The following is a 24,173-nucleotide window of genomic DNA, read 5'->3' on the forward strand; positions in this document are numbered from 1 at the left end:
TAATGATGATGATGGTGCTGATGACGTTGATGATAGTGATATTGATGATGATGGTGATGGTAATGATGATGATGGTTCTGATGACATTGACAATGATAGTGATGATGATGATAGTCATGATGAAGATGTAGATGATGGAGATAATGATAATGTATGATGATGAAGATGATGATGTAGATGTTGATGATGATGATGATGATGATGATGATGCTTACCCTGCCGCCTCCCTCAGGTGACCTGATCCACCAGGTGAGCCAGTCCCCTCCCGAGCCGGAGCCGGAGGAGAAGCTGTCGGCGCTGAGCGAGCTGCAGCCGCTGCGCGTGGCGGCCAAGGCCTACAACCTGTCGTCGGAGCTGATGCGCATCCTGATGGCCTCGCGCGTGCTCAACGAGGAGGCGCTGGTGCTGCGCTGCACCAAGATGACGGCCACGGGCAAGCGGGCCGACCCGCAGAGCCTGCTGTGCTACCGCGACGGCGGCGACTGCCTCTTCAGCATCCCGCCGGCCTTCAACGGCAGCCTGGGCCACGTGTCGCGCGTGGTGCAGCTGCTCTTCCAGGTGGAGTCCAACCCCTTCCCCTTCAACTACGTCAGCAACTACACCGTGTCCACCGAGGTGGCCTCCATGGAGTTCCAGACGGAGAGCGGCGCCCAGATCCCCATCGCCCGGCTGGACGACAGCCAGGCCATCACCGTCACCGTGGCCAACAACAGCGCCCACGCCCACGCCCACGCCGCGCCCGAGCGGCTGCTGGCGGGGGCCGCCAACGTCAGCCACTGCAGCTCCGTCATCGTCAAGGTCAGCGCCGGCAACACCAACCGCCACGCCGGCCTCCACGTCCGGCTCTCCTTCAGCCCGCTCGACGGTGACGGTAAGGGGCCTCCTGCCCAGCAGGGGGCGGCGCCGTCTCAGCGAGTAAACGCATGCTAGAGCTGGGTCTGACTGGTAGATTTTGGCTTTGTGAACAAACAGAATGCACTACTTATTTTGCACATACACATTTTATTTAAATCGTGTTTACTTCAACAGTATATCACAGCTAAAGTAAACAAGATTGCAGAATCTGCATGTGTCCTTATTTCTAATCTGTAATCTCACTGAGTGAAGAACTTGGACCCTTGAATGTATGAATTTCTTGGTCAAACTAACAGTACTCAGAGGCTGTAGCTCTAGGTCTGGAGTTGCAGCTCAACCTCTTAGACTTAGAGCCAGCTCAGGGCTGTAATGCACTGCCACCCTCCCTCCTGCAGATGGCCCTGAGGAGACTGAGGAGGACCCCTCCATCGATGCCTACTTGCACGACTCCGCCTGGCCCAACGAGTACAACTGCAGCCAGAGGAAGCACATCAGTCAGAGCATGCTCAATGGCCTGGACCACAAGCTCTACACCTTCTTCGTTTCTCCACAGTAAGGCCCCGAGCTCCTCGGCAGAAATCGGAGGAGTTAGCATAGGTCCAGCTCGGTCGCCACGGTAACACCAAGCGATCCTCAACTGAAAGTGGTGGAGACAACATAGACCCAGTTCTGGTCTCCATTGTGACAATCTCCAAACTGACACTGGAGATCATATCCTAGGTTCTCCTCTATCTCCATGGTAACAGAAAGAGCTTTTCTGCTGAAACTGAAGGAGAAAACATAGGTCCCCACTCTGCCTGTAACTTCCCAGTACCCTGGGGTATTGGGGTGAAATTAATCTGACACACATAATGAGGGAATTTGGCAGACACACATAATGAGGGAATTTGGGAAAGACACATAATGAGGGAGATTTGGGCAACGTTCAGTAGCTGTCTGCCTGATGTCATCAGGGGTTCGTCCACAGTGCACACGTCATTGGCTGCGCGTCCCTGACGCAGCCCGTGTCTCCCGCAGGTCACATGACACCACGCTGGACTACTACGTGAACGTGTCGACGGGGTGCGGCGCGGGCTCCCCCGGCGTGCGGCTGGAGGTGGGCGTGTTCTCCTCGCTCTGCCAGTACTTCAGCGAGAGCGACAGGGTGTGGCGCACGGACGGCATGGTGCCCCTGGCCGAGACCACGGCCGACCGCGCCGTCTGCGTCACGCAGCACCTCACCTCCTTCGCCGCCAGCCTGTTCGTCCCGCCGGAGTCCGTGCAGTTCATCGTGCCTGTGAGTGTGCCTGTGCATATACCTGTGTACCTATACACACCTGTATATATACCTGTATTCCTTTACACACCTGTGTATATACCTGTATTCCTTTACACACCTGTGTATATACCTGTATACCTATACACACCTGTATATATACCTCTATACCACTACACATCTGTATATATAAACCTGTATACCTATACACTCATGCTCATATACCTGTATACATTTACTCACCTGTGTATATACCTGTATACTTTTACACACCTGTTTATACACCTTTACACACCTGTTTGTATACCTGTCTACCTGTACACACCTGTATACCTATACACACCTGTGCATGATACCTGTATACCTTTACACACCTGTGCATGATGCATGTATACCTTTACACACCTGTGTATATACCTGTTTACCTTTACACACCTGTGTATATACTTGTGTACCTTTACACACCTGTGTATATACTTGTGTATTTTTAATCACCTGTATATATACCTTACCACCTGTGTATTACCTGTTACCATACACCTGTATATATACCTGAATACCTTTACGCACCTGTGTATATACCTGTATACCTATACACTCATGCTCATATACCTGTATACCTGTACACACTTGTGTATATACCTGTATACCTTTACACACCTGTGCATGATACCTGTGTACCTTTACACACTTGTATATATGCCTGTGTACCTTTACACACCTGTGTATATACCTGAATACCTTTATACACCTGTGTATATACTTTTACGCACCTGCGTATACCTGTATACCTTTATACACACACGCGCTCGCATGCGCACGTACGCACATACACGCACACACGCACACACACGCACACACACACACACACTCACTCCTATCTCACATTGACGCGTTCTCCTCCCCTCTCTGCCGGTGTTGCAGAACCGATCGTCGGGCCTCAGCCTGGTGGTGCTGCTCACCTGCGCGGTGGGGCTGGTCTGCTACGCGGTGGCGGCCGCCGTCCTGCACAAGCTGGACCAGCTGGACCTGCGGCGGGCCGCCGTGGTGCCGCTCTGCGCGGTTATAGGACGGTCCTGGTTCTAGCTAGCGAGTGGTGGCAGGGGTTGAGCGACCATGGAGCGGGGCACGGGGGCGGAGGACGGACCTGTGGTCAGGTGGGTCAGGTGGAGGCGGGCCAGGAGCAGGTGGGTCAGGGGGGAGCTAGGGCATGAGGGCGGGGCAATGTGGGTCATGTGGGCGGAGTTTGAGGGTGTGAGGGCGAGGCCATGGAGCAGGTGGGCCACAGGGGTGGAGTCTTTTGGTCAGGAGGGCGAGACCCTGTGGTCATGTGGGTGGAGTTTCAGGGTGTGAGGGCGAGTCCTTGGAGCAGGTGGATCATGGAGTGCAGAGTCTAAGGGTGGGAGGGTTGGGGCGATGTGGGGCACATGGGTAGAGTCTGAGGATACGAGAGTAAGACCAGGGCATGCTGGTCAGGGGGTGGAGTGTAAGGTAAGATGGGCTGGGCCATATGGGTCGTGTGGGTGGAGTTTGAGTTTGTGGCCATGGAGTAGATGGGCTGCAGGGGCTGGGTGGGAGGGTAGAGCAAGGGAGCATAGCAGAGGGCGGTGTTCAGAAGCAGGGGGGTCACAGGGTGTGGGGAGGGGGGGGTGGTGAGGGACCAGCTGGCTTACAGAAGTGGAATGGGAGAGTGGGAGCTCAGAGGGCAAACTGAAGCAGGCCCAGTGAAAGGAATTAATCAGCACCAACATTTCAGTTGCACATACTCTTGCTTTGTTTTGTCTTTCGCCATTTATATTGTCATGCAAGGGTGAGACCAAATGTTTGATTTTTCCAGTCGTGAGATCATGGTGAGAGCATTACTCACTCTTGGCAACGTGTTAATCAGCACAAGGAAGGGAAAAAAATCTGGAGATGTTTTTATTTTCGTTCTTTTTTTCTAATTGATATTCACGGAAGAGGGCCCAAGAGTACTGCTGAAAATTACTGATAATTCTGTTAAATAATAACAGATAACTCCGCGATATTATTTCGTTTCCTGCCTGGAGGCTGAAGTGGATCTCCTTGCAGTGAGTTAGTCATTATTTACGCTCAGAGACCCAGAGAGTCATACTGGGCTTGTGGGTTGCATGTGTGGTGGGATTACTTGAATATTTGATCTCAGGGAATAATGGGATGTTTGAACAGCGACTGACCCTGAAAGCAAACAGCTGGTTTAGGATTTAATCGCAGGACGTAATGTATTTGGAGCTGAGAGCAGCGCACATCAGCCTGTATTGATCGTGTTGTTGCTATGGAACAGGGACCCCAACTCTTGGTTTTTGTCGTCATTTTAAAATCAAACAAATCAGACCCAGCATTTGGAAAAACTGGCCAATTAAATGCTGGACTAGCAGGGCAAGGGGCACCTGCTGTAGGTGTAGGTTAAATGTGCCACACCCTAACCCTCCTTTGCCCCCCCCCCCCCCCCCCTTACAGGCACCACGGCCCACGTGGGCATCAGCCTGTACGGCAGGGAGAGCCGCAGCGGGCACCGCCACCTGGACAGCACCGGCGCCTTCGCCCGGAACGGCCTGGACATCTTCCACATTGCCACGGATACCAGCCTGGGCAGCGTGTGGAAGATCCGCGTCTGGCACGACAACAAGGGTGCACCCCCGAGCCTGCTGCAGGAGAGAGGGACACTGTGCTGGGAGAGAGGGACACTGTGCTGGGAGAGAGGGACACTGTGCTGGGGGAGAGGGACACTGTGCTGGGGGAGAGGGACACTGTGCTGGGTTCTATTAGGAGAGAGGGACACTGTGCTGGGAGAGAGGGACACTGTGCTGGGAGAGAGGGACACTGTGCTGGGAGAGAGGGACTCTGTGCTGGGAGAGAGGGACACTGTGCTGGGAGAGAGGGACACTGTGCTGGGAGAGAGGGACTCTGTGCTGGGAGAGAGGGACACTGTGCTGGGAGAGAGGGACACTGTGCTGGGAGAGAGGGACACTGTGCTGGGTTCTATTAGGAGAGAGGGACACTGTGCTGGGAGAGAGGGACACTGTGCTGGGTTCTGTTAGGAGAGAGGGACACTGTGCTGGGAGAGAGGGACACTGTGCTGGGTTCTATTAGGAGAGAGGGACACTGTGCTGGGAGAGAGGGACACTGTGCTGGGTTCTGTTAGGAGAGAGGGACACTGTGCTGGGTTCTGTTAGGAGAGAGGGACACTGTGCTGGGAGAGAGGGACACTGTTGGGAGAGAGGGACACTGTTGGGAGAGAGGGACACTGTGTTGGGTTCTGTTAGGAGAGAGGGACACTGTGCTGGGAGAGAGGGACACTGTGCTGGGTTCTATTAGGAGAGAGGGACACTGTGCTGGGAGAGAGGGACACTGTGCTAGGAGAGAGGGACACTGTGATGGGAGAGAGGGACACTGTGCTGGGTTCTATTAGGAGAGAGGGACACTGTGCTGGGTTCTGTTAGGAGAGAGGGACACTGTGCTGGGAGAGAGGGACACTGTGCTGGGTTCTGTTAGTAGAGAGGGACAAAATGTTAGGTACTACTGGAGAAGGGGTGACAGTGTTGGGTTCTGTCGGGGGAAAGGGTCATAGTGTTAAGATAGAGGCACACAGCTTGTGTGGAGGGAAGGGTCATATTGTTGAGCTGTGTTGGTGGTAGAGAGAGCAAGAGTGTTGTGTTCTGTGGGTAGACAGGTACAGTCAGTGCTGAGTCAGTTCTGAGTCAGTGTGCAGGCAGTGTTGATTCAGTTCTGAGTCAGTTCTGAGTCAGTGTGCAGTCAGTGTTGATTCAGTGCTGAGTCAGTTCTGAGGCAGTGTGCAGGCAGTGTTGAGTCAGTGCTGAGTCAGTGTTGAGTCAGTGTTGAGTCAGTGCTGAGTCAGTTCTGAGGCAGTGTTGAGTCAGTGCTGAGTCAGTGTTGAGTCAGTGCTGAGTCAGTTCTGAGGCAGTGTGCAGGCAGTGTTGATTCAGTGCTGAGTCAGTTCTGAGGCAGTGTGCAGGCAGTGTTGATTCAGTGCTGAGTCAGTTCTGAGGCAGTGTTGAGTCAGTGCTGAGTCAGTGTTGAGTCAGTGTCCAGGCCGTATCCAGGTGCCTGACGGAATGGTCCCTGTCTCTCCTGCCCCTAGGCCTCAGTCCTGCATGGAGGCTGCAGTATGTGCTGGTGAAGGACCTGCAGACCGGAAGCTCCTATTACTTCCTGGTGGAGGAGTGGCTGTCCGTTGACAACGAGAAGACGGACGGGAGGGTGGAGATAGAGGTGGAAGCTTCTGGTAAGCTCTGCCGACCTGTCCTGTACAAGCACACTCGCATCTGTCAAGGCCACCATAGGAAGACCGAGCACATAGATAACATCTATACTTAATCATATTAATGCACTGAAAGAAAGTACACTTATCTGTATTAGAAAGCATATAGAAAATATTTCCATTTTGCTGTTGTTTTTCAAGACAGTAAAAATATGAATGTGTTTTAGCCCGGGGAAGGTCAGTTGTCTGAAAGACTGCTCTTTCTCATTGGAGCATAAAGCCAGTTTTCGTGTTTTCATGAAACAGAGCTTTACAGAAACAAGGCCGTCATCTGCGGTGCATTCACTGTGGCTCACATCACATTCTTTCCACACAATACATCACACGGGGTCTCACTCGGTGAGGACAGCCGAAAACAAGGTGTCACATTTGCTCTCTCTATCACTTTAACTCTCTCTTGCTCATACATCTCCCTCTCTCCTTCTTATTCTCTTATTCTTACTCTCTATCTGTCTCTATCTTATCTGTCCATCCCTCTCTTTCTCTGTCTATTCCTACCTGTCTTTCTATCTGTATCTCTCTTCTTCTTTCTCTCATATCAATCTGTCCCTCCCTCTCCCGCTCTCTCTCTCTCTCTTCTTCTCTTTCTCCCTTTCTCCCTCTCATATCTCCCTCTCTCTCTCTCTCTCTCTCTCTCTCTCTCTGTTGCTCGTTCCCAGCGGAGGCGGAGCTTCGGCAGTTGCCCCGCCTCCTCTCCTGGGAGCTGCAGCGATCCGTGTCCGAGAGTCACATCTGGCTGTCTCTGTGGGACCGCCCGCCCCGCAGTCCCTTCACCCGCCTGCAGAGGGCGACCTGCTGCTCCGTGCTGCTGCACCTCTCCCTGCTGGCCAACGCCGTGTGGTACGCGACCGTGGTCGACAGGACCAGGAGGTACGGCCAATAAGGGCGGGGGCGGGGTTTGGGGGTGGTGTAATTGGATTGTTTTTGCTGTGAGAGAGTACGGGAGAAGTGACTGACAGTTTGAAGCTGTTTTGCATGGTAATTCAATGCTGTGAATGTTATGTAATGAAGTTGGATGAGGAAGGACATTGGAAGCAGATCCATTTGGGGTATTCAAGGCCAGGCCTGATATGTGCTTATTACACATAATAAAATAAATACCCCGGAAATTTGGAATGGGATAATGTTGGTCTGGATGTGAAAAAGGGAAAATTCATAAATAATTCTGAGTGGCTGAGTGGGAGAGTGGGAGTGAATGTTAGCAAATATCAGTGCTGTGGTGCATTAACCTTGTTTCAGCAAAAAGTGGAATTCTCAAAAACTGCTTATATATTCTGTTTACCAAGGGGCATTATGGTTTAATCATTTAGGGTTCAAAATGTGTGTTAAACTAAAATGTCAAAACATTGGAGACGCAGGCTATATTCATGATGCTGGCAATATGATTCCACCAGGGGAAAGAGTGAGTGAGAGAGTCAGTGAGCGAGTGGGTGAGTGAGTGTGACTGAGATAGTAAGTGGGTGAATGGGTGGATGAGTGAGCCATTGAGTGAGTGAGATAGTGAGTGAGTGAATGAGTGAGTGAGTGAGTTACATAGTGACTGAGTGAGATTGTGAATGCGTGAGTGAGATTATGAGTGAGTGAGTGAATCAGAGAGTGAGTGGGTGAGATTATGAGTGTGTGAGTGAGTGGGTGAATGAGTGAGTGAGATTGTGAGTGAGTGCGTGAGATAGTGAGTGAGATTATGAGTGATTGAGTGAGTGAATTAGTGAGTTAGTGAGATAGTGAATATGGGTTGGGTTAGTAATTGTACAGGACATTACAGCGCAGAGGGCGCTGGCTCTGACCTGTCGTGCCGTGTGGTTGCAGCTCTGCAGCAGTGTCCAGGCTGGCCACGGTCAGCGGGGAGACATTGGCGGCGGGACTGGTCAGCTGCATGGTGGTGTACCCTCTCTACCTGCTGGTGCTGTGTCTCTTCAGGATGGCCCGCAGCAAGGTCAGGCTCCCATTTCATGCAGTGTGGATTTGATGTCTGTGTACCTTCCTTTTAGTGAAGCCTAGAGATTTTTAATATGATGGAAAAAGAATGGAGGATCACAGCCCAGACGCTTGCTAATCACTTGACTGGAGCAGCTGTTGAAAGAAGCTGTTAAATTGCTATTAAATCTGACATTAAATGACAGTGAATGTTTGCGTGCTTTCTGCTTTTATTATAATGTTGAGTGGCCGCTGAGAGACTTGTTCTCTTTTTCATTGTGTGTGTGTGTGCGTGTGTGTGTGTGCGCATGCATGCGTGCATGTGTGTGTGTCCGTGCATGCCTGCGTGTATGTGTGCGTGTGTGTGTGTGTGTGTGTACGCATGTATGCATGTGTGCATGCGTGTGCGTCTGTGCGTGCGTGTGCGTGTGCATGTGTGTGTGTGTGTGTGTGTGTGTGTGCACGCATGTGTGTATGTGTGTGTGTGTGTGTGGGCACGCATGTGTGTATGTGTGTGTGTGTGTGTGTGTGTGTGCATGTGCATCCAGGTGTCAGTGGAGCAGCTGCCTCCCCAGGTGGATCAGGAGTCACTGGAAATTGACGACATCCTGGACAACTCCATGGCAGGCAGCTCCTTCCTCATCTTAAACGGTGTCCCCGGAGAGGTGCGTGACCGCGTCCCGCAGAACGCCGTGGGCCGCCAGACCCCTCAATCGATCGCTCCCTCGCTCTTCGGACACGCCCCCGACGACAGCCGTTAACTCCTCCCCCTGTCTGTCTCTCTCCAGACGTACTCCGAGGAGACCAACATAGACCTGCCGACTCCGTCGACAAAGAGGTGAGCTCACCCCTACCACAGGACCCTCTGCAGACAGGCACATTCATAAACACACGATTAGAGTGTTCTCAACCGAACATTCTGATGCCGATAATAATCACTACTGGATGGATTTCTGGAGTTATACAACTCTGACTTTGAATTTTGAAAAAAAAAAAAAAACATTCCAAAAAACCTACCCTTGATAGGCTTAAGCCCTAGTACAGGGAGAGGTGTACAGGAGTGTAGCTCATGAATATGAAAAAGGGATTATACCTTGTGCATGACTCTGTATTTGAGATTTGACGCGAGGTTTACGAATTGATATTCATTGTACGCTTGTGCCATTTGTTTGTGCAAAGAACATGATGTGTTGAAGTCAGAGTTCGTCTTTGTTGTACTTAAGAACTCTTAACTTGAGCTGGAAGGAGCCTTGTTACAAGTGAGCACTTCTGTTTGAGTGTTTTTGTTGTTGCTCTTTTCTTAGTGTTTTTTTTTTGCATTCCTTTGATTATTCTTTCAGTTGTATTTATATTCTATATCCTCTGCAGAGTAAAGAGTGTGTAGGTGCTATGTTCAGTAGAGCTGTCCTTACATCCCGTACAGAGTAAAGAGTGTGTAGGTGCTGTGTTCAGTAGAGCTGTCCTTACATCCCGTACAGAGTAAAGAGTGTGTAGGTGCTGTGTTCAGTAGAGCTGTCCTTACATCCCGTACAGAGTAAAGAGTGTGTATGTGCTATGTTCAGTAGAGCTGTCCTTACATCCCGTACAGAGTAAAGAGTGTGTAGGTGCTGTGTTCAGTAGAGCTGTCCTTACATCCCGTACAGAGTAAAGAGTGTGTATGTGCTGTGTTCAGTAGAGCTGTCCTTACATCCCGTACAGAGTAAAGAGTGTGTAGGTGCTGTGTTCAGTAGAGCTGTCCTTACATCCCGTACAGAGTAAAGAGTGTGTAGGTGCTGTGTTCAGTAGAGCTGTCCTTACATCCCGTACAGAGTAAAGAGTGTGTAGGTGCTGTGTTCAGTAGCACTGTGCCCTAACCCCCATTCCTCTCTCCCTCTGTAGCCTGCAGCGGTGGGGCGTGGGGGACAGGGAGCGGACGGGGAACTGGCCGGACCTGCTGAGTGACCCAGCGCTGGTGGGGGCGGCGCTGCCCCGACTGAAGAGGGGTCAGGGCAGCCGGCACCTGGGGGTGGACATGGCCCTGAGCCCCGAGGAAGAGGAGGCGGTCGCCTACTCCCACAGGAACAAGTACTTCACCTCCTCAGGTACCACAGATCGACATTTCTAAAGCCCGAAAAATGGCCTGCAGGTACATTTACACGCAACTGAATGTGCCATGAAGCCCAAGGAGGACCTGCTGTTGGAATGTGCGCTCCTGCACTGGGCCAGACTGGCTTTGAACAGACTCTCTGAAGCACAGCTACAGAAATTTACTTGTTGAAGTTATCTGCAGAGACGGCAGGTTGGGAGTTCACATGAGATGGCTTATTTATTTTGTGGTGTGTAGATGATTGGTTTTTGTGCTTTTTTACACCTGGTTTCATTCCGTCCCTTGGCAACGAAATCGGTTAGTCATGCTGATAAATTTGAACTGAAATGAATACAGCCCACGGGGTGAGCGCCTCTCTCTCTCTCTCTCCTCTATCTCACTCTGTCTCCTTCCATCTCTGTGTACTGTCTCCTCCCTCTCTCTTCTCTCTGTCTACTCTACCTCCCACCATCTGCCTACTGTGCCTCCTTCCCTCTCCTGTCTACTGTCTCCCTCCCTCTCTCCTCCTCCCTCACCCCCCCTCTCTCTCTCTCTCTCAGTCCACTCTGTGTGACTCTCTTCAGCAGACTCCTATGCTCAGGGTGGTTTACACATTAGTCATTAATACAGCTGGATATTGGACATGGTGATGTTCTCCAGGGTAGCTGTGACTCACCTGCAGGGGGGATTTCAAACTGCAGCCCTCTGGTTGAACTTAACCCCCCCTCACTCCTCTCTCACCCCCCTCCCCCTTTCCTCTCTCCCTCCCCCTCCTCTCCTCCCCCCCCCCCCCCCCCCTATCGCAGACGAGGATCTGATCAAGCGCATCTTGGCGGACGGGCAGCTGCAGGTGTCCCGCCTCTGCGACCCCCAGCAGTTCTTCTCGCAGACGGACAGCGAGATGGCAGACCTGTGAGTGTGGAGAACGCCGACGGCAGCCTGCAGGGGGCGCTGTCTCCTTCACAGGCCCCCACCAGTCTTTAGGCTCTGAGCATCAGCGGGGGCCTGGAGTGCAGTGAATACAGCCTTTCAGTTGGACTTGCATATCGATGAATTTGCGCGGTGTGGATATGGAAACGTGACTGGTGCCTTCTAAGACAGATTCCTCAGCAGGCAGATGCCCTGCACGTTCACTGATGATCCAGTTTACTGATGTTCTACTCATTAAAATTCACTGAGGTTCTAATTATGAAAATTCGATGATCTAACTGTAAAATTTGACTGATGTCCTAACTGTGCAAATTCACTGTTGTTCTAGCTAATACACTGATTGTAATACAAGTGGTCGAGTGTGTGTCCCAGGACAGATGTGTAACCCCCTCTTTGTCCACGGTGGGCAGGTCCAGTATTTTCGGGGATAAGACGGAAGTGATCCTCCTCCAGAAGCTGAATGAACCTCTTCCCCCCGGGGCCGTGAGGAGGGACCCGCCCAAGACCGCCTTCACGTCCCGCACAGGTGAGAGTGTGTACCTGCCTACACCTCAGTACTTACCTGCTCACATCTGAGCACTCACCTGCTCACATCTGAGCACTCACCTGCTCACACCTGAGCACTTACCTGCTCACACCTGAGCACTTACCTGCTCTCACCTGAGCTTCTCTCACCTGGCTTATACTGCTATGACTCTACCTGCTCACACTTGAGTACTTACCTGCTCACATCTGAGCACTCACCTGCTCACACCTGAGCACTTACCTGCTCACACTTGAGTACTTACCTGCTCACACCTGAGTACTTACCTGCTCACACCTGAGTACTTAACTGCTCACACCTGAACTCTTACCTGCTCACACCTGAGCACTTACCTGCTCTCACCTGAGCTCTTACCTGCTCATACCTGAGCACTTACCTGCTCACACCTGAGTACTTAACTGCTCATACCTGAGCACTTACCTGCTCATACCTGAGAACTTACCTGCTCACACCTGAGCACTTACCTGCTCAAAGCTGAGCACTTACCTGCTCATACCTGATCTCTTACCTGCTCACATCTGAGCATTTAACTGCTCACAAAAGAGTGCTTACCTGTCCACACCTGAGCACTTACCTGACCTCACTTGAGCACCTGAGCAATGCTACGGGTATGTCTCGTCTTTCACACAGATTAGAGGCTGAGAGCACTTAGCAGTGCTCAGTTGTGGGCAGCTAAGTGCGTGTTCTGTATTTCACACAGATTGGCCCACCTGACACATCCTCTCCATTTCAGCTCTGCGTCTCTCTCAATTCAGTTCAGTTAATAACACTGAATTAGCATGAAATTAATATTGGAAACATTGCCAATAAGTTGAACGTTGTACATAAACAAAACAGCAGCGAGAACACATTGAAACCAATGAGAACCAAGTTAATGATATTAATATTATTACTGTAATCTTAATCTCTCATTCAATCTCCCCAATCCCTTTCTCTCCACTCTCTCCATCCTTCTCCCTCTCTCCCCCCCTCCCTCTCCCCTACCTCTCTCTCCCTCCCTCCTTCTCCCTCTCCCTCTCTCCCCCCCTCTCCCTACCCTCTCTCTCCCCCTCTCTCCTCTCTCCTCCCCTCCCTCTCTCCTCCTCTCCTCTCTCCCCACCTCTCCCTACCTCTCTCTCCCCCTCCTCTCCCTCTCCCTCTCCCCCTCCCTCCCTCCTCTCTCTCCTCCTCTTCTCCCCTCTCTCCCCCTCCTCTCCCCTCTCTCTCCTCTCCTCTCCCCTCTCCTCCCTCTCCCTCTCTCTCCCCCCTCCCTCTCTCCTCCTCACTCCCTCTCCCTCTCCTACAGTAATGGCGGACGTGTGTCGGCAGCGGCGGTTTCCCCCCTGGTGTGGCCAGGCGGCGCTGTTGGGCAGCTGGGCAGTGCTGGCGCTGTCCAGCGGCCTGGCGGTGTGGCTGGGCCTGGGCTTCAGTGAGAAGGTGGCTCTCATGTGGCTCATCTCGGTCATCAGCAGCTTCCTGGCCTCCTTCTTCATCCTGGAGCCCCTGAAGGTACTGGCCTCTCTCTGGAGTACACTCTGTACAGGTGGAGGGATACAGGTGTAAGGACTCTTTAGTGTGTGCTCTGTACAGGTGGAGGGATACAGGTGTAAGGGCTCTTTAGTGTGTGCTCTGTACAGGTGGAGGGATACAGGTGTAAGGGCTCTTTAGTGTGTGCTCTGTACAGGTGGAGGATACAGTGTATGCTCTTAGTGTGTGCTCTACAGTGGAGGGATACAGGTGTAAGGGCTCTTTAGTGTGTGCTCTGTACAGGTGGAGGATACAGGTGTAAGGGCTCTTTAGTGCGTGCCTTACAGGTGGAGATACAGTGTAAGGCTCTTTAGTGTGTGCTCTGTACAGGTGGGGATACAGGTGTAGGCTTTAGTGTGCCTGTACAGGTGGAGGGATACAGGTGTAAGGGCTCTTTAGTGTGTGCTCTGTACAGGTGGAGGGATACAGGTGTAAGGGCTCTTTAGTGTGTGCTCTGTACAGGTGGAGGGATACAGGTGTAAGGGCTCTTTAGTGTGTGCTCTGTACAGGTGGAGGGATACAGGTGTCATGCTGTCTGCAGGTGGAGGGATACAGGTGTAATGCTTCTCTGTGCAGGTGCTGTTGGAGGGTCTGTACTTCGCCCTGGTGGTGCGGAGGCTCCGGCCGGAGGAGCAGGACGTGCTGGTGGAGAGCCCCCGCGTGGAGCACATCAGCCAGCGCATCCCCAGGGTGCGGCCGCCCCAGGGATTCGCCCTGTTCCAGGCCCGGGAGGAGGCGCGCAAAGTGCGTGTGCTGCACTCCATGCTGAAGGTAGGAGAGCTTGTCTCTCAAACACTATACACACTGTACACTATACACACACTACATTATACACACTGTACACTATACACTCACTGCACACTGTACTATATACACACTGAACACTATACACACACTGCACTCCATGCTGAAGGTAGGAGAGCTTGTCTCTCAAACACTATGCACTACACTACACACACTGTACACTATACACACACTACATTATACACACTGTACACTATACACTCACTGCACACTGTACTATATACACACTGAACACTATACACACACTGCACTCCATGCTGAAGGTAGGAGAGCTTGTGTCTCAAACACTATACACACTGTACACTATACACACTACACATTATACACACATTACATTATACAGACACTACACTATACACACTGTACACTATACACACACTGCACACCATGCTGAAGGTAGGAGAGCTTGTCTCTCAAACACTATGCACTACACTACACACACTGTACACTATACACACACTACATTATACACACTGTACACTATACACTCACTGCACACTGTACTATATACACACTGAACACTATACACACACTGCACTCCATGCTGAAGGTAGGAGAGCTTGTGTCTCAAACACTATACACACTGTACACACACTACATTATACACACTGTACACTATACACTCACTGCACACTGTACTATATACACACTGAACACTATACACACACTGCACACCATGCTGAAGGTAGGAGAGCTTGTGTCCCAAACACTATGCACTACACTATACACACTGTACACTATACACACACTACATTATACACACTGTACACTATACACTCACTGCACACTGTACTATATACACACTGAACACTATACACACACTGCACACCATGCTGAAGGTAGGAGAGTGTGTCTCTCAAACACTATGCACTACACTATACACACTGTACACTATACACACACTACATTATACACACTGTACACTATACACTCACTGCACATTGTACTATATACACACTGAACACTATACACACACTGCACACCATGCTGAAGGTAGGAGAGTGTGTCTCTCAAACACTATGCACTACATTTTACACACTGTACACTACACACACTTCATTATACACACTGTACACTATACAGACACTACGCTATACACTCACTGCACACTGTACTATATACACACATTTACACTATACACACACTGCACACCATGCTGAAGGTAGGAGTGTGTCTCATTCATACACTCACTCACTGCGCACACGCTCAGTAACGCTCACCCTGCCCTCTCTGACCCGTCCGTTGTGCTGCTGACAGAACTTCCTGCTGTACATGCTGTTCCTGCTGGTGGTGCTGCTGATGAACTACGCAGACTCCAGCCGGGACGCACACAGTCTGCAGCTGCGCAGTCAGCTGCGGCTCCGCCTCCACACGCCGGACTTCAACAGCATCGCCAGGTACGGTCACGTGGTCGGGGCGAACGCTGGTACACGCGCTGGAGACGTCACAGAGTCACACGCGTGTACCCGCGTTTTCAACAGAGCAAGTCTACAAGAACATCAACTGCCAGAGCGGAACAACTTCAGTTCTAAAAATTACACAAATTAATTGTTAATTTGCGGGTCTTGTGGGGCTCTCAGTCTTGCGACGCCGTTTTAAACGTGTCGCGTTCAAGCGTGCCGCGTATTGCAGGTCGGACATCTTAAGACATGGTTCTAAATTATGAATGGCCTGGAAGTTATGGGGAATGAGGACAGGGGAAGTGAGGAAACTGTTTTAGAGAAGACTGCTGAAGCAGCAGATTTCATTAAAAACCTTCACAATCCCTGCAGTTTTTTTTTTTTACAGTGCTAATGTCATTTCTTCAAATGCTCCAAGAAATATGAATATTTATGAATATTACCTGTAGGTCATATATTATATTATATTATAGTTTTTCATGGTTCTGTGAAAATTTTAATTTATGACGTAATTATAACTTATAATCGTACAGTAAATTGCCTGATTCAAATTAAACTCACTAAAATACGAGCGAGAAAGTCAAAACTTCTTTGGGCGCTATGGAAACCCAGTTCAGCAGACATTAATAAGCTCCATTTCTGGGATGTTAAGCTTGCCCAGAGAGGGGATTTGGTTTGAAATCAAAGCTGTGTGAAGAGCTTCCGAGTGTGTGGGTCTAAGCGAATTTGCACATGAACATCAAATGATTCTTCTTCTGCAAATTGAGTTATTTTCTCATTTATTTTGAAGTCTCGGTAAGATGGACCATTCACTGTAGATGTGGTTGTGTGTGCATTTGCCTCTTATTTAGTTCATGTTCTTGTTTTCCATTTGGTTTTCTTTTTTTGGAGTGGTTTCATTTTTTTGTGATTTTATTTTATATTGCATTTCATTTCCCTGGGTGAGTGGGAGGATACGTTTATATTGCTTTTACTGTGGTCATGTGGCTCTCATTCTGTGCAATAAAGGAGACCTTGAAAGTGAAGTCAATAGTATTGAAACAAACTGGTAGATTGCATTACATTATATTATATTACAGGCATTTAGCAGACACTCTTATCCAGAGAGACTTACAAAACATTTTTCACATGGCATATACATTGCATCCTGAGATTTGAGAATGACCGTTCAGTTGTCTGCCACCTGATTGGTGGACAGGAACCAAGAGTTTATTTCAGGTATAGGGTATAAAGATTTGTATCAGAGTAATTGTTTGCTCTTTAATAAATGTAATGCATTTTGGGGTTAATAAAATTGACCCATGAAATGAGATCATCCGGCAACTGACTTAATTTTTTCTTTCTGCTTCAGTCATCTTAACCTTTGGATTTTGACACACTATATTAATTGAGATGCTAGGTGTCCAACTGGCAAACTTGTCTAACTGAATAATAACTTTACAATTCATATAATCTCTAATGCATCAGCAAACACAGCTAATTTCTTTTTCTAACACTTTTATCTAGTTATCACTGTCAAATCCATTTTTTCATAAGCTAATACAAATGCGACAAGTGGTTTGCAAACATCACTATATGTTTGTCCAGATGACTCATGAAACAGCTTCTCATTTTGGATACTGCTTCAGTCAGCACATTCATGAAGGGTACGTTCACTCCCATGGCCAGGCATGACCAGTTGAGTACAGATGCGTCAGATGTGATTGTTGTGTCTGTTGCCAGGCATGGTTAGTTGAGTGGAGAATGGATTTGATGTAACCAGTGTCCCTATGTGCACCAGGCAAGGCGGGTCGAGTGCAGATGAGCCTGATGTGATCTGTGCCTCTGTGTGCAGGCGGGAGGAGGTGTGGGCGTGGCTGTCCCAGTCTCTGCTGCCCTTTCTGCTGGACAGACAGGCCCTGATGCGAGAGACCGGCAGCCTGCTCCTGGGGGTCCCCCGGCTACGACAAATCCGGGCCAGTCATGGTGAGAATGGGGGGCTGGGGAGGGGGAGTATAGGGACAGGGATTTAGGGAATGCGGCTCTTTGAGCTTTGGTTGCGAAGAGGCTTCCCCTGGGTCATATTTGGCCAGTCCTGCATAAACCTCTTAGTGCATTGGTAACCAGCCCTGTTCCTGCAGATCTAACTTCCTGTATGTTTTCAGTCCAACCTCAACGAAACACACCTCATTCAACAGCCAGAGATCTTGTTCAACTGCTAATTAGTAGAAGCAGATGTGCCAAATTAGGGTTGGAATGAAAACCTACAGGATGGTAGATCTCCAGGAACAGGGTTGGTTACCTCCATCTTGTTAGTGCATTACTAATGACTAAGGTTCTACTGGTCTATTCATCTTCATCAAAAAATTCATCAAGTTTTTGTGCTCTTGTTGCCGGGGCATATGTCCATGTCAATCAGAATCTGCATCTGCATCTGCATGTGCTTTCTGCTAGATGGATTGAACCGCTGGACTAAACTGAAAATGAAAGATGCATTTAGAGGCAGTGAAAAGGGCGCAATGATAAATCTTAAAGCTTAACAGGGCTTAATAAGCAATTTGGACGAGGGAGCAGTCGTCTTAGTCCTAAGCGAAGGCTTGCATCCAGATCCCACGCGTCTGTTGTATAGACACGTCCGGTAAGGCAGTATTGACACATCTTAAGCCTTGAGCCTGTGACTGATCAAGCCATCGGCACCGGAGAGACAAAATGGAGTCTGTAACCGCTGGTCACGCAGAAGCTAGTTTGCATTAGCGCTTATAGCTCACGTCGCAAAGCTACCCTTTATCTGACCAGATGCTCTTGTTTAGGGGCACTTCTGTGATACCTGTGTCACGCTAAATCCTCACTTCTGTTTTTGTACTTATTTTTTTCGTTAGTTTTTTTTTGTTGCATTTTCCCCTTTTTCTCCCTGATTTGGAATGCCCGATCCCGTTCATCAGATGTAACCTCGGCTATCGATCTGGGACAAGGCTAACAAGCGTGTGCTCTCCTCTGAAGCATTTGGGAAATTTTCCTAAAGAAATGTACAAAAATGTACCTCCACTGTACCTTTAGTATGAGCGTGTTTAGTCAGGAGGTGTAATGCTGTGTAATATAATGTTGGTACTCACTGGCTCCTGACTCCTACTCTGTTCCACTTACCCCACCAACATTAACCTGTGAGAGTCTGCTGCTGGCTCAGGGGTTTCTACCTTTCTTTCCGCCCTTTATGATAGGCTGTCCCAGTATGGAACACGTGACTAGTGACTCCTCCTGGGGTGGGTGCGCTCATTTTGGCTCCGCCCCCGAGAACAGAACTGTGGGCTTTGGGTGGACAGGGGCGGGATCCAACCTCACCCAGAACTGGACCGCCAAGCCAGCCGGTGCCACGGGGTAAGTGTGTGTGTGCTTGTGTGTGTGTGTGTGTGTGCGTGTGTGTGTGTGTGTGTGTGTGCGTGTGTGTGTGTGTGTGTGCGTGTGCGTGTGCGTGCGTGTGTGTGTGTGTGCGTGTGTGTGCGAGAAAGACCTGCAGGAGACTGACAGGGCAAACTGTCTCAGTCAAACTTGGCCAGCTCGGTCCAATAAGCTGCTATTGTCAAGAGTCCAGACAATTTTTCACTCAGTGCTTCTACAACAAAAGTGGGGTGAAACTTGCCTGAATTTCATTTTTTTTTATCTGAGCACAAATTAAATTGGGTCCGTTCAGCTGCGTCCGCCTTGCGAAATTGCTTTCTCTTTTGGATGCCCACAGACTCATTTGATTTACCTTTGCGAACATCTAATTAAAGGTTGCGGAAGGCAGTCTGGTTTACAGCAGCCTTCCGATGGCATTTCCCCTGGGATAATTAACCAGGCGCTCCGAGCGGGAAAAGTTCGGCGCGGGGACAAAGGGGGAAACTGATTGGACGGCGTTGAAGCAAATCGCCGCCATTAAGGACAATCACGTTTCCTGAAGGTCAGCGTCAGTGACATTCAGTGCAAATGAATGTCAGATGCTGCCAGCCCTTCGACTGACAGAGACAGGCTGGGGGGGGAGTGGGGGGGGGGAGATGTGCTCCTAAAGGAGTGTCACTCTCTTCCTGGTATGGGACTACTGCCAGCCATAGCCCTTGAGGGGCCCTAACATTATTAATAAAAGGTGTATTTTAGAATAATTGGGGCCCTCCCTGGCAGCTATGTGGCCCTAAGCAGTAGCTTATGTCACTCAATGGGTCAAGTCGGGTCTGTATGGGACTGTGGGGCATTTCAGTTAGGGGCCTCGTTCTCATTGCCCTGTTACTGAAAGACTCTGTTCCCCTCCTGTCCTCTTCTCCTCCCTAACCCCCCCCCCCCCTCCCACTGGCAGGGCGTGGCACTGGGGACAAGCCTCCATCTACGACAGCGGGGGCTACGTCCAGGACCTGCGGGGGTCTGCAGAGTCGTCAGAGTCCGTGATCCGAAACCTGGAGAGACACCAGTGGCTGGACTCGCTGTGAGTATGGAGAGATAGGAGAGGGGGAGAGAAGGCTGGGGGCGAAGGGAGGAGAGGAAGAGGTGGGAGGAGGGTGGGGAAAGGGATGGAGAGGGGCTGGGGGAAGGTTAAGACATGTTTCGGGAGGGGGGAAAGTAGAATATAGACTATATCACTGACCAGTGTGTGTCTGTGTCTGTGCGCATGTGTAAATGTCTGTGTGTGTGTGGGTGTGTGTGTGCATGTGTGTATGTGTGCATGTGTGTGTGTCTATGTGTCTATGTGTCTGCATGTGGGTGTGTGTGTCTGTGTGTGTGTGTCTATGTGTCTATGTGTCTGCATGTGGGTGTGTGTGTCTGTGTGTGTGTGTGTGTGTACCTGTTCAGGACCCGGGCTCTGTTCGTGGAGTTCTCTCTCTACAACACCAACACAGACCTGCTGGCGGTGCTGACCTTCCTGCTGGAGTTCCCCTCCCCCCAGGGGGCGCTGTCCAGCCTGGACCTGAAGACCTGCATCCAGCACAGGCTGAGCGCCGGCCTGGACCTGCTGCTGCTGCTCACGGTAACTTCCCCCCGCCGCTCTCTCAGTCGCGGTAATGTGCCCACCGCTCGCTCGCCTCAGAGGGGAACTGGGCACCACGGCAACCTGTGCATTGTGCGGAGAATGGGTGTGAGGAGAATGCTTAACATCCAGACATGGTATTTAAGGTTCTAGGCCAGAGTGCAGGGGGCACACCTGCAGAAAAATGATTTTCAGTCATGCAATGCTGTTCTTAAATACCTGCTGTGGTGAAAGTGAAAATTGTCCCTCTCTTATCTTCTTTCCTCTCCACCTCCCCCCCTCTCGCCCTCCCCACCCTTCCTCTCTCCCCCACCCTTCCTCTCTCATTCTCCCCTCCCCTCTCTCCCTCTACACCTCTCTCTCTCTCTGTCTCCCCCTGTCCCTCCCTCCCCCTCGCTCTCTCCACCCTTCCTCTCCCTCTCTTTCTCTCTCTCTCTCTCTCTCTCAGGTGTTCCTGCTGGCGTTCGTGCTGTACTTCTGCGTGAGGGAGGGCGTGAGGGCCCGCAGGGAAGGGCGCGGCTACTTCCTGCGGCCGTGGAACGCGGCGGGGGCGTGCAGCCTGGCGCTGTCCCTGGGTGCAGCCGCGCTGCACCTGAGCCGCGCCGCGCTGGCCGACCGCCTGTGGGAGGCGCACCTGCGCCGCCGCCGCGCCTTCACCGACTTCTACCCGCTGGCCCTCCAGAGCCAGGCCTTCGCCCAGCTGTCCGCGCTGCTGCTTTTCCTGCTGGTGCTCAGGGTGAGTCAGCCGCCCCCCACATCCCCCCACCCCCGTCCTCCTGACCTCCAGACCGGCCCAAACCTCCGAAACACGTTCCAGAGGTTCGCTCCGACCTTTGACCTAGCCCTTGCCAAAGGCATGAATGAAAGCGCGGTGTCAGTGTGCTCTGGGCTCGTTGTGTGGAGTTAGGTAGCCGCGACACTAACGTGTAGCCACTGTCCCCCTAAGTGCTGCGATCCACTGCGGGCCTCTTCTCTCCACTCCTGCTCTTTAGACTCTTCCCTCTACGTAATTTTCACCGTTTCCCTCCATTCCTCCTCTCCCCCATTTAACCCCCTCCCCTCCCCTCCCCTCCTCTCTCCCCTCTCTCCCTCCCTCCCTCCCTCTGCAGGCCGCGCAGCAGCTGCGCTTCCTGCGGGAGTGGGCTGTGTTCGGGAGGGCCCTGCGCCGCTCTGCCGGGGAGCTGCTGGCTGCAGCCGCGGCGCTGCTGGTGCTGCTGCTGGCGTACTCACACGCTGGGCATCTGGTACGCACACGCCTGTACACCTCTCACCTGTACCCAATACACCTGTACACCTCTCACCTGTACCCAATACACCTGTACAGCACTCACCTGTACCCAATACACCTGTACACCACTCACCTGTACCCAATACACCTGTACACCTCTCACCTGCACAGAATACACCTGTACAGCACTCACCTGTACCCAATACACCTGTACAGAATACACCTGTACAGCACACACCTGTACCCAATACACCTGTACAGCACACACCTGTACTCAATACACCTGTACACCTCTCACCTGTACCCAGTACACCTGTACAGCACTCACCTGTACCAAATACACCTGTACATCTCTCACCTGTACCCAATACACCTGTACACCTCTCACCTGTACAGCACTCATCTGCACCCAATACACCTATACACCTCTCACCTGTACAGAATACACCTGTACACCTCTCACCTGTACAGAATACACCCGTATGACACACACCTATACACCACTCACCTGTACAGGATACACCTGTGTGACACACACCTGTACCCAATACACCTGTACAGCACACACCTGTATGACACATACCTGTACAGCACACACCTATACAAACTGTTGCAGCCTATGAAGATTTTTCATTCGGATTTTTCTCTCCATAGCAAAATACTCTTTTGTTATAAGCAGGGTTTGACTGGCAGCACAATGATAATTCCACCCATCGCAGTGATTCTCAAAGCCTCGCTCTCCTCTACCTCAATATCCACCCCAGGGTGCAGGAGACAGAGAAACAGAGAACAGGATGTACTAATTAAAAACAGCGTGCTTTATCCCAGCCGGTGGGGATGCGCTTCAGATAGCACTTCCTGCATGAGTAAAGCTCTGAAGTCCTCTTTAGAGAGCTCTGAAGCCTCAGAACCCCACAGGTCATTGCTGTTTTAAGTGAACACGGCTCTCCCTCCACAAACACGTCCTGCATTTTACATTTTTGGACGCCCGAACAGCAAAGCTCGCCGTGGCGGAGAGGACGAAACAGAGGAACTCCAGACTAAATTGGATGTTCTTAGAACGAGGACTTTGAGGCTGTTGGGAAGTTCTGACACATCATGTGACTCATTTGTCATTTAAAGGATCAGCTGCTGGTGCTGAAGTGGTATTGTGTTTTTTATGACTTTTTTTATGGGGTGGGTGGGTCGGGGGCGGGGGGGGGGGGGGTACTGCAGTTTGTCCTGAAAGCTAAGTGGCAGGGAGGTGCATATACACAGTATGCAAATGAAGGCACATGGAATTTCGACAATAAACCATGTGACCGGCCCACAGGACCCGGGGTGGAGAAACCATTAGATCTCAACACAGAGCCCGTTCATCCATCAGACCAAACAGAAGACTGAAGATGTGTCATTTATCAAAATTTTGCTTCTCATAAAAAAATTTTTTTAAATCATTTCCGACTGCTGTGGACCTTCTGGTGTGAAGACGAAGATTTTGTGCCGTCTGTCTCAGCTGTGGCGTCCCCAGATCATTTGTCATCGTTTTTCTGAAGAGACGGATGAGTTTGTGTTCGGGTGTGGAAGCGCTCCAGCTCAGACTGAAACTAAGCTTGCTGTTCTACACGTAGTTGAAGTTTTGGAAGGTTGCCCCCAGTGAACAGTACACTGTCTCCCCAGTGCAGTTAGTCATGCTTCTCAACAATACAGTTTAGGTATGCTAACCAGGTTAGCTTTACTAGGTGTTAACCAGGTGCTAAACTAGGACAGCTTACCATGGGTATATTTAGCAGGAGAGCACACTCGTCCTTCTCTTATGCCCTCTCTCTTTCTATCTCTCTCTCTTTCTCTCTACCTCTTCTCTCTCCCGCCACCTCTCTCATCCCCCTCTTGCTCTCTCTCCCTCTCATGCCCCCTCTCTCTCTTTCTCTCATCCCTCCTCTCTCACTCTCTCTCTCTCTCTCTCTCCAGCTCTTCCACTCGGTGCTAGACGGCTACGGCAGCGTGGGCTCGGCGTGCCTGACCCTGCTGGGGGCAGGGCGGGGCCTGTTGTCCTGGCGACCGGCCGGCCCCGCCTGCTCCGCCTGCTGCCTGGCCTATCACGGCAGCTTCTCGCTGCTGCGCCTGTGGCTGCTGTGGCTGGTGACGTCGGCGCTGCTGCGGAACTACCGTCGGGCCCGCGCCGAGCTCTACCGGCCCGCCATCGAGTCCCAGGACTACGAGATGGTGGAGCTCTTCCTGCGCCGCCTCAAGATGTGGATGGGCCTCAGCCGGGCCAAGGAGGTACGGGACGCATCACTTCCTGTGTGTGGGCTGGGGCATGGGGCATGGGGGACTTCTGTTCAGTGTGTGTGATGAACATGCAAGATCATACACACTCATGTACATTTGTACACGTGTTACATGATGCTGTAACAT

At 51.0% G+C, this 24,173-nt stretch overlaps 1 protein-coding gene across 1 annotated transcript in view; it reads left to right on the forward strand.

Annotated features, from left to right (window-relative positions):
- The window catches only part of pkd1a (polycystic kidney disease 1a), a 105,681-nt gene that overhangs the window by 77,534 nt on the left and 3,974 nt on the right, over window positions 1-24,173 (forward strand). The window contains exons 24-46 of the mRNA XM_064323416.1: window positions 233-871; window positions 1,251-1,407; window positions 1,873-2,131; window positions 3,035-3,167; window positions 4,589-4,759; window positions 6,231-6,374; window positions 7,070-7,280; window positions 8,220-8,346; window positions 8,876-8,992; window positions 9,116-9,165; window positions 10,206-10,408; window positions 11,199-11,304; window positions 11,733-11,848; window positions 13,152-13,354; window positions 13,949-14,143; window positions 15,434-15,573; window positions 17,411-17,541; window positions 18,774-18,930; window positions 19,883-20,008; window positions 20,374-20,548; window positions 20,997-21,284; window positions 21,658-21,792; window positions 23,727-24,038. Of these exons, the coding sequence (XP_064179486.1) occupies window positions 233-871; window positions 1,251-1,407; window positions 1,873-2,131; window positions 3,035-3,167; window positions 4,589-4,759; window positions 6,231-6,374; window positions 7,070-7,280; window positions 8,220-8,346; window positions 8,876-8,992; window positions 9,116-9,165; window positions 10,206-10,408; window positions 11,199-11,304; window positions 11,733-11,848; window positions 13,152-13,354; window positions 13,949-14,143; window positions 15,434-15,573; window positions 17,411-17,541; window positions 18,774-18,930; window positions 19,883-20,008; window positions 20,374-20,548; window positions 20,997-21,284; window positions 21,658-21,792; window positions 23,727-24,038 (4,295 nt within the window). The remainder of the gene's footprint in view (window positions 1-232; window positions 872-1,250; window positions 1,408-1,872; window positions 2,132-3,034; window positions 3,168-4,588; window positions 4,760-6,230; window positions 6,375-7,069; window positions 7,281-8,219; window positions 8,347-8,875; window positions 8,993-9,115; window positions 9,166-10,205; window positions 10,409-11,198; window positions 11,305-11,732; window positions 11,849-13,151; window positions 13,355-13,948; window positions 14,144-15,433; window positions 15,574-17,410; window positions 17,542-18,773; window positions 18,931-19,882; window positions 20,009-20,373; window positions 20,549-20,996; window positions 21,285-21,657; window positions 21,793-23,726; window positions 24,039-24,173) is intronic.

This window comes from Anguilla rostrata, chromosome 2, assembly GCF_018555375.3.
Source record: "Anguilla rostrata isolate EN2019 chromosome 2, ASM1855537v3, whole genome shotgun sequence".
Lineage (NCBI taxonomy): Eukaryota > Metazoa > Chordata > Actinopteri > Anguilliformes > Anguillidae > Anguilla > Anguilla rostrata.